General features: G+C 47.1%; 1 protein-coding gene across 1 annotated transcript; it reads right to left on the bottom strand.

The window, feature by feature from the left end:
• Positions 1 to 11,091: 11,091 nt before the first annotated feature.
• LOC311113366 (stromal membrane-associated protein 2-like) lies at positions 11,092 to 12,373 on the bottom strand (the record flags this gene model as incomplete). The annotated part of the gene is made up of 2 exons (XM_084156577.1): positions 11,092 to 11,465; positions 12,094 to 12,373. The coding sequence occupies 2 exons, from the start codon at positions 12,371 to 12,373 to the stop codon at positions 11,095 to 11,097; spliced, it is 651 nt and encodes a 216-aa protein (XP_084012703.1). The 3' UTR covers positions 11,092 to 11,094.
• Positions 12,374 to 12,811: the final 438 nt, after the last annotated feature.

Below are 12,811 nucleotides of genomic sequence, written 5' to 3'. Positions count from 1 at the left end.
CTCTTCCATCCTATCATCTCTTCCCTCTGCTCAATCCTTCTCCCTCCAATCTCCTGATTCTGCCTCCTCAACCCTCCTCTCCTCCCTTTCTGTATCCTTTGACTCTCTGTGTCCCCTATCCTCCCGGCCGGCTCGGTCCTCCCCTCCAGCTCCGTGGCTTGATGACTCACTGCGAGCTCACAGAACAGAGCTCCGGGCAGCGGAGCGGAAATGGAAGAAAACTAAACTCCCTGCCGACCTGGCATCTTTTCACTCCCTCCTCTCTACATTTTCTTCATCTGTTTCTGCTGCTAAGGCCACCTTCTACCACTCTAAATTCCAAGCATCTGCCTCTAACCCTAGGAAGCTCTTTGCCACATTTTCCTCCCTCCTGAATCCCCCCCCCCCCCCCCCTCCTCTCTCTCTGTGGATGACTTCGTCAACCACTTTGAAAAGAAGGTTGACGACATCCGATCCTCGTTTGTTAAGTCTAATGACACTGCTGGTCCTGCTCACACTGCCCTACCCTATGCTTTGACTTCTTTCTCCCCTCTCTCTCCAGATAAAATCCTGCGACTTGTGACTGCAGGCCGCCCAACAACCTGCCCGCTTGACCCCATCCCCTCCTCCCTTCTCCAGACCATCTCCGGTGACCTTCTCCCCTACCTCACCTCGCTGATCAACTCATCCTTGACCGCTGGCCATGTCCCTTCCGTCTTCAAGAGAGCGAGAGTTACTCCCCTTCTCAAAAAACCAACACTCGACCCCACTGATGTCAACAACTACAGACCAGTATCCCTTCTTTCTTTTCTTTCCAAAACTATTGAGCGTGCCGTCTTTAGCCAACTCTCTTGCTATCTCTCTCAGAATGACCTTCTTGATCCAAACCAATCAGGTTTCAGGACTGGTCATTCAACTGAGACTGCTCTTCTCTGTGTCACGGAAACTCTCCGCACTGCTAAAGCTAACTCTCTCTCCTCTGCTCTTGTCCTTCTAGACCTGTCTGCTGCCTTTGATACTGTGAACCATCAGATCCTCCTCTCCACCCTCTCCGAGCTGGGCATCTCCGGCGCGGCTCACTCCTGGATTGCGTCCTACCTGACCGGTCGCTCCTACCAAGTGGCGTGGCGAGAAGCTGTCTCCGCACCACGTGCTCTCACCACTGGTGTCCCTCAAGGCTCAGTTCTAGGCCCTCTCCTTTTCTCCCTATACACCAAGTCACTTGGCTCTGTCATATCCTCACATGGTCTCTCCTATCATTGCTACGCTGACGATACACAACTAATCTTCTCCTTTCCCCCTTCTGATAACCAGGTGGCGAATCGCATCTCTGCATGTCTGGCAGACATATCAGTATGGATGACGGATCACCACCTCAAGCTGAACCCTGGCAAGACGGAGCTGCTCTTCCTCCCGGGGAAGGACTGCCCGTTCCATGATCTCGCCATCACGGTTGACAACTCCGCTGTGTCCTCCTCCCAGAGTGCGAAGAGCCAAGGCGGTGACCCGCTCCTGCAGGTTCATGCTCTACAACATTCGGAGAGTACGACCCTGCCTTACACAGGAAGCGGCACAGGTCCTGGTCCAGGCGCTTGTCATCTCCCGTCTGGACTACTGCAACTCGCTGTTGGCTGGCCTCCCTGCCTGTGCCATTAAACCCCTACAACTCATCCAGAATGCCGCAGCCCGTCTGGTGTTCAACCTTCCCAAGTTCTCTCACGTCACCCCCCTCCTCCGCACACTCCACTGGCTTCCAGTTGAAGCTCGCATCCGCTACAAGACCATGGTGCTTGCCTATGGAGCAGTGAGGGGAACGGCACCTCTGTACCTTCAGGCTCTGATCAGTCCCTACACCCAAACGAGAGTATTGCGCTCATCCACCTCTGGCCTGCTGGCTCCCCTTCCTTTGCGGAAGCATAGTTCCCGCTCAGCCCAGTCAAAACTGTTCGCTGCTCTGGCACCCCAATGGTGGAACAAGCTCCCTCACGACGCCAGGACAGCGGAGTCACTCACCACCTTCCGGAGACATTTGAAACCCCACCTCTTTAAGGAATACCTGGGATAGGATAAAGGAATCCTTCTACCCCCCCCCCCCCCCCCCCCCCCAATTGTAAAGTGGTTATCCCACTGGCTATAGGGTGAACGCACCAATTTGTGAGTCGCTCTGGCTAAGAGCGTCTGCTAAATGACGTTAATGTGCCCTTGAGCAAGGCACTTAACCCTAATTGCTCCTGTAAGTCGCTCTGGATAAGAGCGTCTGCTAAATGACTAAAATGTAAAAATGTAAAAATGTGTCAACCAGGATGTGGGTAGGTTTCTGAGGTCGTATTGCCAGGACCGGCCGGAGGAGTGGGCACGGTACATTCCCTGGGCCGAGATGGCCCAGAACTCTCTCCGCCACTCCTCTACTAACCTAACCCCTTTTCAATGTGTGTTAGGTTACCAGCCGGTTCTGGCACCTTGGCAGCAGAGCCAGATCGAGGCCCCTGCGGTGGATGATTGGATGAGGCGCTCGGAAGAGACGTGGAACGCTGCCCACGTCCACCTGCAGCGGGCCGTCCTTCGTCACAAGGCGAGCGCCGATCTCCACCGCAGTGAGGGGCCGGTGTACGCACCCGGAGATCGAGTCTGGCTCTCTACCAGAAACCTACCCCTCCGCCTGCCCTGCCGGAAGCTGGGTCGGCGGTTTGTGGGGCCCTTTAAAGTCCTGAGAAGATTGAACGAGGTGTGTTATAGATTACATCTACCTGTTGAGTATAAGAATATTAACCCCTCGTTCCATGTGTCTCTTCTCAGGCCGGTGGTAGCTGGTCCACTCCAGGACAATGAGATAGGGGACACTCCTCTGCCCCCACTGGACATCGAGGGGGCTCCGGCGTACACCGTTCGGTCCATCTTGGACTCTAGACGCCGGATGGGGGGTCTCCAGTATCTCGTGGAGTGGGAGGGGTACGGCCCGGAGGAGCGGTGCTGGGTGCCGCGGAGGGACATCCTAGAGCCATCTCTCCTGTCGGAGTTCCACCGGGACCATCCCGCGCGCCCTGCTCTGCGTCCTCCTGGTCGTCCCCGAGCCCGGGGTCGGCGCACGGCTGGAGCCGCGCGTCAAGGGGGGGGTACTGTCACGGTTTCGGCCGAGACTGCTCCTCCTCCTGGTTCGGGCAGGCTTCGGCGGTCGTCGTCCCCGGAGTACTAGCTGCCACCGATCTATGTTTCATGTTCGTTTGGTTTTGTCTGGATGTTGTACACCTGTGTCTTGTTAGTCCTCGTTAGTGTCCTATTTAGTTCTTGTTGTGTGTGCTTGTCGTTGTGTGTGATTGAGCATCTGTTTTCGTGTTTGGAGCTACATTTTCCCTCCAGTGTTTTGAGAGGGTTGTTTGCACATGTTTGTGCGTCATTTGTTTGGTCGCCTGTGTGCGTCTTGTATTTTTGCCTTCGGGCTTATGGTGCTTCTGTTGGATATATATTATATATTTTGCACTAAAGCCTTTGGACTGAGCCTCTGCGTCCTGCGCTTGATTCCTACACCACACCCACCTTCAGCACGCCCTGACACTTCTGATAGGCTAATTGACATCATTTGCGTCAACTGGAGGTGTACCTGTGGATGTATTTCAAGGCCTACCTTCAAACTCAGTGCCTCTTTGCTTGACATCATGTGAAAATCAAAAGAAAATCAGCCAAGACCTCAGAAAAAAATTGTAGACCTCGACAAGTCTGGATCATCCTTGGGAGCAATTTCCAAAGGCCTGAAAGTACCACGTTCATCTGTACAAACAATAGTATGCAAGTATAAACACCATGGGACCACGCAGCCGTCATACTGCTCATGAAAGAGACGCGTTCTGTCTCCTAAAGATGAACATACTTTGGTGCGAAAAGTGCAAATCAATCCCAGAACAACAGCAAAGGACCTTGTGAAGATGCTGGAGGAAACAGGTACAAAAGTATCTATATCCACAGTAAAACAAGTCCTATATCGACATAACCTGAAAGGCCGCTCAGCAAGGAAGATGCCAACGCTCCAAAACCACCATAAAAAAGCCAGACTACGGTTTGCAACTGCACATGGGGACAAATATAATACTTTTTAGAGAAATGTCCTCTGGTCTGATGAAACAAAAATATAACTTTTTGGCCATAATGACCATCATTATGTTTGGAGGAAAAATGGGGTGGCTTGCAAGCTGAAAAACACCATCCCAACCGTGAAGCACGGGGGTGGCAGCATCATGCTGTGGGGGTGCTTTGCTGCAGGAGGGACTGGTGCACTTCACAAAATAGATGGCATCATGAGGAAGGAAAATGATGTGGATATTTTGAAGCAATATCTCAAGACATCAGTCAGGAAGTTAAAGCTTGGTCGCAAATGGGTCTTCCAAATGGACAAACTTCCATTTGTGGCAAAATGTTGTGGCAAAATGGCTTAAGGAGAACAAAGTCAAGGTATTGGAGTGGCCATCGCAAAGCCCTGACCTCAATCCTACAGAACATGTGGACAGAACTGAAAAAGCGTGTGCGAGCAAGGAGGCCTACAAACCTGACTCAGTTACACCAGCTCCGTCAGGAGGAATGGGCCAAAATTCACCCAACTTATTGTGGGAAGCTTGTGGAAGGTTACCCGAAACGTTTGACCCAAGTTAAACAATTTAAAGGCAATGCTACCAAATACTAATTGAGTGTATGTAAACTTCTGACCCACTGGGAATGTGATGAAATAAATAAAAGCTGAAATAAATCACTCTACTACTATTCTGAAATGTCACATTCTTAAAATAAAGTGGTGATCTTAACTGACCTAAAACAGGGAATTTTACATAGGATGAAATGTCAGGAATTGTGAAAAACTGAGTTTAAATCTATTTGGCTAAGATGTAAACTTCCGACTTCAACTCTATATACTTTTTTTTCTTCCACTGGTCCTCCATGGGAAATGAACGCACAACCTTGGCGGTGCAAGCGACATGCTCTATCAACTGAGCCATCATTGAGATGTAGACATATAGGTAATATGTTGTGCATGTACAGTGAGGGAAAAAAGTATTTGATCCCCTGCTGATTTTGTACGTTTGCCCACTGACAAAGACATGACCAGTCTATAATTTTAATGGTAGGTTTATTTGAACAGTGAGAGACAGAATAACAACAACAAAAATCCAGAAAAACGCATGTCAAAAAATGGTATAAATTGATTTGCATTTCAATGAGGGAAATAAGTATTTGACCCCTCTGCAAAACATGACTTAGTACTTGGTGGCAAAACCATTGTTGGCAATCACAGAGCTCAGACATTTCTTGTAGTTGGCCATAAGGTTTGCACACATCTCAGGAGGGATTTTGTCCCACTCCTCTTTGCAGATCTTCTCCAAGTTATTAAGGTTTCGAGGCTGACGTTTGGCAACTCGAACCTTCAGCTCCCTCCACAGATTTTCTATGGGATTAAGGTCTGGAGACTGGCTAGGCCACTCCAGGACCTTAATGTGCTTCTTCTTGAGCCACTCCTTTGTTGTCTTGGCCGTGTGTTTTGGGTCATTGTCATTCTGGAATACCCATCCACGACCCATTTTCAATGCCCTGGCTGAGGGAAGGAGGTTCTCACCCAAGATTTGACGGTACATGGCCCCGTCCATCGTCCCTTTGATGCGGTGAAGTTGTCCTGTCCCCTTAGCAGAAAAACACCCCCAAAGCATAATGTTTCCACCTCCATGTTTGACGGTGGGGATGGTGTTCTTGGGGTCATAGGCAGCATTCCTCCTCCTCCAAACACGGCAAGTTGAGTTGATGCCAAAGAGCTCCATTTTGGTCTCATCTGACCACAACACTTTCACCCAATTCTTCTCTGAATTTTTTTTTTTTACATTTTAGTCATTTAGCAGACGCTCTTATCCAGAGCGACTTACAGTTAGTGAATACATTTTTTTTTATTTTTTTTTATACTGGCCCCCCGTGGGAATCGAACCCACAACCCTGGCGTTGCAAACGCCATGCTCTATCAACTGAGCTACATCCCTGCCGGCCATTCCCTCCCCTACCCTGGACGACGCTGGGCCAATTGTGCGCCGCCCATGAGTCTCCCGGTCGCGGCCGGCTGCGACAGAGCCTGGATTCGAACCAGGATCTCTAGTGTTACAGTTAGCACTGCGATGCGGCGCCTTACACCACTGCGCCACTCAGGAGATTCAGATGTTCATTGGCAAACTTCAGACGGGCCTGTATATGTGCTTTCTTGAGCAGGGGGACCTTGTGGGCGCTGCAGGATTTCATGGTATAAATCTCCCACAGGAATTCCTAATATGGGAATATCCCCATATCCAACAGCTGATAAAAGCATTATGAGGGGAACCCTCAGAATTGTGATTGCTACTCCATCTAGAGGCCCTGAGCGAGAATGCATGTTATTCTCCAGAAAATGTGGAGATAACTGATCGCATTAGCGTTGTTACATTGTTACAAACTGTTCACATCTTTGCACATTTCTGAAGGTCACAGTTGCCCTCCTGCTTACGTCTTTGCCTCGGTTGTCTCCCTTCGGAGTTTGAAAGTTAACCAGCGATTGATTGACATGTAGTTGAACTACTAAACCCCTGCCCTTATCAATGACAGTGATACCAATCAAAGACAAAACACAATCAAATGCAACGACAAAAGGTTTAATGAAGATAAAATGGGTGGGGTGTGGGAAGGGGATTGGGGATGAAGAAAAAATAGAAACACCATTGTTGGTGCCTGCATCAGTGATCTCCCTGTACAGTGTTGTGGTGGCAGGTGAGGCGGCTCTCATCCTTGTTGATTTCATCCTCTTTCTTGGAAGCCACTTTAGCCTGAAAAACGAAAGGTATAAAATATAGAAAACCTATTTTACAGACAGCCATTATCACTGGATATTAGCATCAAAATAGTTTATAAATGATTATGTTAAGTACAAAAGTGAATTACAGTATGAGTTATTACTTACAGGCTTCTTGTTCTTCCCCCTGAGAGCTCTCCAGAGAGATGAGAATAATCCACACCTCTTCTTCTTCTTGGCAGCAGCAGTTGATGAGATGTCGTTGACATCAGTAGGAGAGGTAGACATTTTCTCAGCAGACTGCTCCAGGCTGGTAGCACTAGCATCAACTTCACGTAAAGCAACATGGCTACTCTTGGTTGAACCCATAGAAATAGTGATGGTAAGTCTACTTCCCTTGGTTGACACATCAGCCACATGGACCTCAGGTTGGTTGGAGGCTCTCAGGGTGGAGTCCTCATCCTGAGACACTAGATTTGTAGCAGACTGGAACCGGTCATTCTCCACGATGGAAACACTGGTAGACAGAACCTGAGACACTAGGCCTGCAGCAGACTGGATCAGGTCATTCTCCACAATGGAAACACTGGTGGACAGAACCTGAGACACTAGGCCTGCAGCAGACTGGATCAGGTCATTCTCCGCAATGGAAACACTGGTGGACAGAACCTGAGATACTAGGCCTGCAGCTGACTGGATCAGGTCATTCTCCACAATGGAAACACTGGTGGACAGAACCTGAGACACTAGGCCTGCAGCAGACTGGATCAGGTCATTCTCCACAATGGAAACACTGGTGGACAGAACCTGAGATACTAGGCCTGCAGCAGACTGGATCAGGTCATTCTCCACAATGGAAACACTGGTGGACAGAACCTGAGACACTAGGCCTGCAGCAGACTGGATCAGGTCATTCTCCACAATGGAAACACTGGTGGACAGAACCTGAGACACTAGGCCTGCAGCAGACTGGATTAGGTCATTCTCCATAATGGCAACACTGGTGGACAGAACCTGAGATACTAGGCCTGCAGACGACTGGTTCAGGTTGTCTTCCTCGATGGAAACACTGGTGGACAGAACCTGAGGAGTCTGCTGGAGTGTCAGTGGCTCCCACTCATCCAGGAAGAAGCTCTCGACAGAGGGGAAGCTTCTTCCTTTCAGAACTGGGGGAATGTAGGGGGTGTACCCAACAGTCCAGAGCAGAGAGCTGTTGATGGCATTCGCGTAGTGGTACTTGTCGCCAAGTATCTCTGCAATGCTCTGACGGATGTTCTCACTCTCTGACTCTGGACCTTCAAGGGTGTTGAGTTGGGTCACCATTGAAATCCACCCTGAAAGAAACACCATGACAGCACAGGATCAACAAAACATATTTTTAGCATTATAAGAAAGGGAGGGATATTTTCCTTTTCACTCATGGCAAATAATGTGTGTTCCAATAATATCTCCTATTTCCTTAAAGTGTGCACTCCTTCTCTACTTCCCAGACATCTTAAACGGTTGGATTGGTGGAGGCATAGGCTAGTGGGAGTTTCAACCATATTTCTTATACTAGTCATTTCTTTTCAATTCAGTGAAGTGAACAAGTGCGCACTTTGGGAGGAAGGAGAGATAATTGAGACATTGCATATTTTACTTGGCCTAAGTAAAACCATCTACAGCTGTAAATATTCATTTTGCATGGTTACATTGCTTGGTAACTAACAACAAAAGCCTTTACAGCCATCTTATTCTAAGTTTGAAGATATTTCCTTTCTACTAAGAATTAAATAAATTAATATTTTAGTTTTAAGACTGAAATAATTTAATTATTCTTACCTGAGTTAACTGCGTTGTCCTTAATAGAATAATGTCCGTCTTCAGGGAGGATGAATGAAAAGCTTGCCATGATGCTGTATCTCTCGTTTGTCGATCAAGAACTGAAGATTTATTGAGAGTTCTGAACATAACTCTCTGGTTCTGGAGTTCCATACGAAGCGTCGGCATTGTGACCCTCTCTGTCGCATAGAGATGGAATTCTTTATGTCCAGAATGCCATTACGCAGGGTTTCGAATGGAATTCGGTTACACTTTATTTGGATAGTCCCAAGTGGATGGTTTGTAGATGTTCAATAACTGTCAGCATTTCAACTAACTATCCACTAACCCTAAGCCTTAACCCTTAACCTTAGCCCTAAACGTAACCCTTACCCTTATTCTAAACTAACCCTAACCTTGGCAAGCAGTTGCTTATCAACAGATCGTTTGTTGAAAGTATGCCCATCTGTAGATTATTTATACGGGACTATCCAAATAAAGTGTGACCAGGAATTCTATCTCTGTTTAATAATACTACATTTATTTTATATAGCACTTTTCATTAAAGAGAATTTCAAATACGCTTTAAAAACAAAACTAATGTAGGATTCTGACATTGGCTGGTTTTGACTTGGGGGATGGTTTCCACAGCTGACGGTGTTGAGGCACTTCAGAAAGGTAGTAGCAGCGGAGGGAGCGTCGATGGTACAGGGAGGGAGAAGCGTCAGTCGGATAGACGGGCCCGGAGCTCTTAATCGGGCACCTTCGCTGTATTCTCCTCCTCAAGTGGATCATCAACAACCGAAGGTGTATCACATGAGAGTCACACGCTGGCCAATACCAAAATGTTAAGAATATGTCGTCCTCTGAATATTGTAATTGATTGTAGAATATCGAGTAAACTAGGGTCAACACCCTCACTGTTTATGCACTCAAAAGGGACCATGCTAAAATCATGTCCCTCGCTTTTCCTCAACTGGGAATTCGTTTTTTCTACCAAACTCTTCAGTTCAGTTCTTCTTCATTCAGTTATTTTTCAGAAAATTATTCTTAAATGTTTTTTACCATATTGCACCATCAACAGAATTCTTTCAAATATTTAGCCTACTTACAGGGAGCTTTTGTCTCACCGTGTCTATTTTCCCTCTTATGTAATACTGTAAATGTGGTGTATATAACTTGCCAGCTCTGCAAAGGATGGTTAAAGAATGATACCACCCTGACATTTGCATGTCTGTAGCCTACCCCTGGAAAAAAGAGATACATGGAGTAGACATGTTTTAATGCAAACTTCTTTACCTTCTTAGGTGTTCTGGTAGAATTGACTTTGAATGTTGTTAATGGCAAAATCTAGAACCCAGAAGTCTAGACTCTAGAACACACATCAGACACAGTTTATCATACTTTATTTTGTAGGGGAACCACAGGTACTTTAAAAGAAGGTTAAACAGAGCTGTACATAGTAGAGCAGTATTCACAGAAATGATAGCCATGTCTTCTCCCAAAGTTTAAATACTATTATTTAATTCTCTATAATAATTTTTTATAATAATGATACAATTAAAGCTTGTGTAACTGGTCCTGCAGCTTTTTCGATATGTTGTCGATGATGTCATTGTTGTGTGACAGGGCACATTTTTTTTTCTCCAAAAAAGGAAAATTAAAAGAGTTATGATTTCTAACACATAACAGGCACAGACTGCCATCCTGCGTATGATGGTGTATGTATGATGACGCCCAATTCACTCACAAAAGATAGACAGAAAGAGACAAAGAGAGAGAGAGATGTGCCCCGTTTGAATACTTCAGAAATGCTTCCTTCCTTGAAGTAATCACTGATCTGATTTGGTTGGGCCAGTCAGAGTAATAAGACCGTCACCTTGCTTTCACCTGTCCAATCACCAATGGATCTGTGCTTAACTGAAGAAAGGATGCATCTCTTCAGCATGCGAACAGAGACAGATAAGCTTGATGTTGGAGACTGGTCAGTAACAGTTGGAGAACGGGCATCAGTTCATAGTAAGGTTGCTGGGGGGGTTGGATGTTGAATTTCGGACCCCCTGGTTGAGACCCCCTCTTCCGCTGCCCTGACCCCCAATCCCTGATCTTTGACCTCCAGGTGGGTCACTTCCAGAGCTGTGTGCTGAGGGTCTGACCGGAGGGTGAAGCGGCCCAGCCTCCCATGGTGGAGGCAGACTGACCGAAGCCCCCCCCCCCCGGCACCGTTCAGACTCATCCCTGACATCTGCTGAATCATCTGGGGAAGAAAGAGAGAGACGAGTAGTAAGGTAAAGGTGTCAGGGTCAGGGAAACACAATATTGCCTAATACAAAATCAAACCCCTTACCCCAATGCATCTATATTGATCTCAGAAAATTGGATAGTTATGGCAATATGGTAACATTATCTAATTAAGTTAACTCCCAAAGATACTGATCTTGTATTCTCATTAAACCATCTTATACTTCAAATGCAAAGCTTACTCCTAGGGGAAAAACCCCAAAATGCCAAAGAACGAGACAACAAAATAACTACCATACCTGTCCCATGTTCCACTGGCCCTGCTGCCCAGGCTGGACGGCATACATCCCCTGCATGCCCTGAGCGGGCACCATACCCGCGGGCATCCCCCCCTGGGGTACCCCCATCATCCTCGGAGCCATGCCAACCATCCCGGCCGCAGGCGCTTGTCCCATGAAACCGTTGGGCATCGTCATGCCAACCATCATGCCTGTGTTGGGTCCCATCATGGCGGCTCCGCTCTGAGCCATCATGGCACCCATGACGGTGGTGGGGGGCATGCCCGTGCCCATGCCAGGAAAGGCCTGGTAGCCAGTGGGGACCTGCTGCTGGGGGATGCCGAATGGAAACTGCATCTGGGCGGGGTTCATGTATATACCAGCTGGATTGGGGAAAGAGAGGAGAAATACTGAGAACAGGGTTGCACAGTTTGTCTTTCTTTCAAAATAAAACGTTCTGTTAACCTTTATGACAGCTTGCCACAGATATATTGAGAGAGTGGGAAAGTGACTGAACAACTTGGTTGGTGACTTGCTACTTTAGAAGTGTTTGGTATTTACACTATATAGCCCAGAGCCAGTTGGGGACCATTTCCAATTTCTGTGTTATTGGTTGGTGTTTGCGTGCACATGCCCAAAATGATGCATGACAGGGCGACCATTTTACTGGCATATGCGCCTAAATATTTTGCTGTGCGACCTGGAATATTAATTTAGGAGCACAAGTGCGCCTGGATTTTAAAAAAATCCCCCAGATGATAATTGTTGTAATGATTACTTTACTGTACCGAAGCCCCTGAGTGCCATGGAGAATACACTGAGCACAGATTCATTACTATAAAGAAAACGGCTTGTTAACCTCATATTTGTCATTGTGCTCCTAAATGTCTTTTTGTGCTCCTACATTTTTCAACTTAGGCGCACATGTGCTCCTTGTAAAAAGGGTCAGTGTAGAGCCCTGCATGAGTGTACAGTATGTGCATGTGTACGCTTGTCTGTATTTCTCCTTACCAGGCGGGGCCTGCTGGTGCTGGGGCATCTGAGGCATACTGGTGTTCCCATACAGGGACAGGATGGAGTCCTTGGAGAGGTGTTTCTTGGCCCCGGTGTCCTCCCCCTTAATGCCAACTCCACCACCAGTCTCACTGAACAGGTCCAGGTCTCCCTGGGTAGAGCCTGAGGATGGGGTTGCTGCTGGGGGTTGTGTTGGGGTGCTGGCTGGGGTACTGGAGCTAGCCTGGAAGAAGGAAGCAAAAACTGTAAGAACTACGTAAGAAAAGTCGCTAACCATATTCAGTCTCTTGATCTTCAAACTTCTCTCACGCTAACATGCACTGGCCTGCATGCATGGATGGATATATATATATACAGTTGAAGTCAGAAGTTTACATACACTTAGGTTGGAGTCATTAAAACTTGTTTTTCAACCACTCCACAAATTTCTTCTTAACAAACTATAGTTTTGGCAAGTAGGTTAGGACATCTACTTTGTGCATGACACAAGTAATTTTTCCAACAATTGTTTACGGACAGATTATTTCACTTATAATTCACTGTATCACAATTCCAGTGGGTCAGAAGTTTACATACACTAAATTGACTGTGCCTTTAAACAGCTTGGAGGGGGATTGGAGGGACGCCATGTGCGACTGACGTGTTTTCCGTTTGCTCCCGTGGTATTTTTAAAGTTTATGTGAATTTTGCAGCAAAACCGTATTTATTTTCATAT

Source organism: Coregonus lavaretus, assembly GCF_964263955.1.
Source record: "Coregonus lavaretus genome assembly, chromosome: 40".
Lineage (NCBI taxonomy): Eukaryota > Metazoa > Chordata > Actinopteri > Salmoniformes > Salmonidae > Coregonus > Coregonus lavaretus.
Note: the sequence above shows the minus strand (reverse complement) of the source record. Positions and strands in the feature narration are given on the sequence as shown.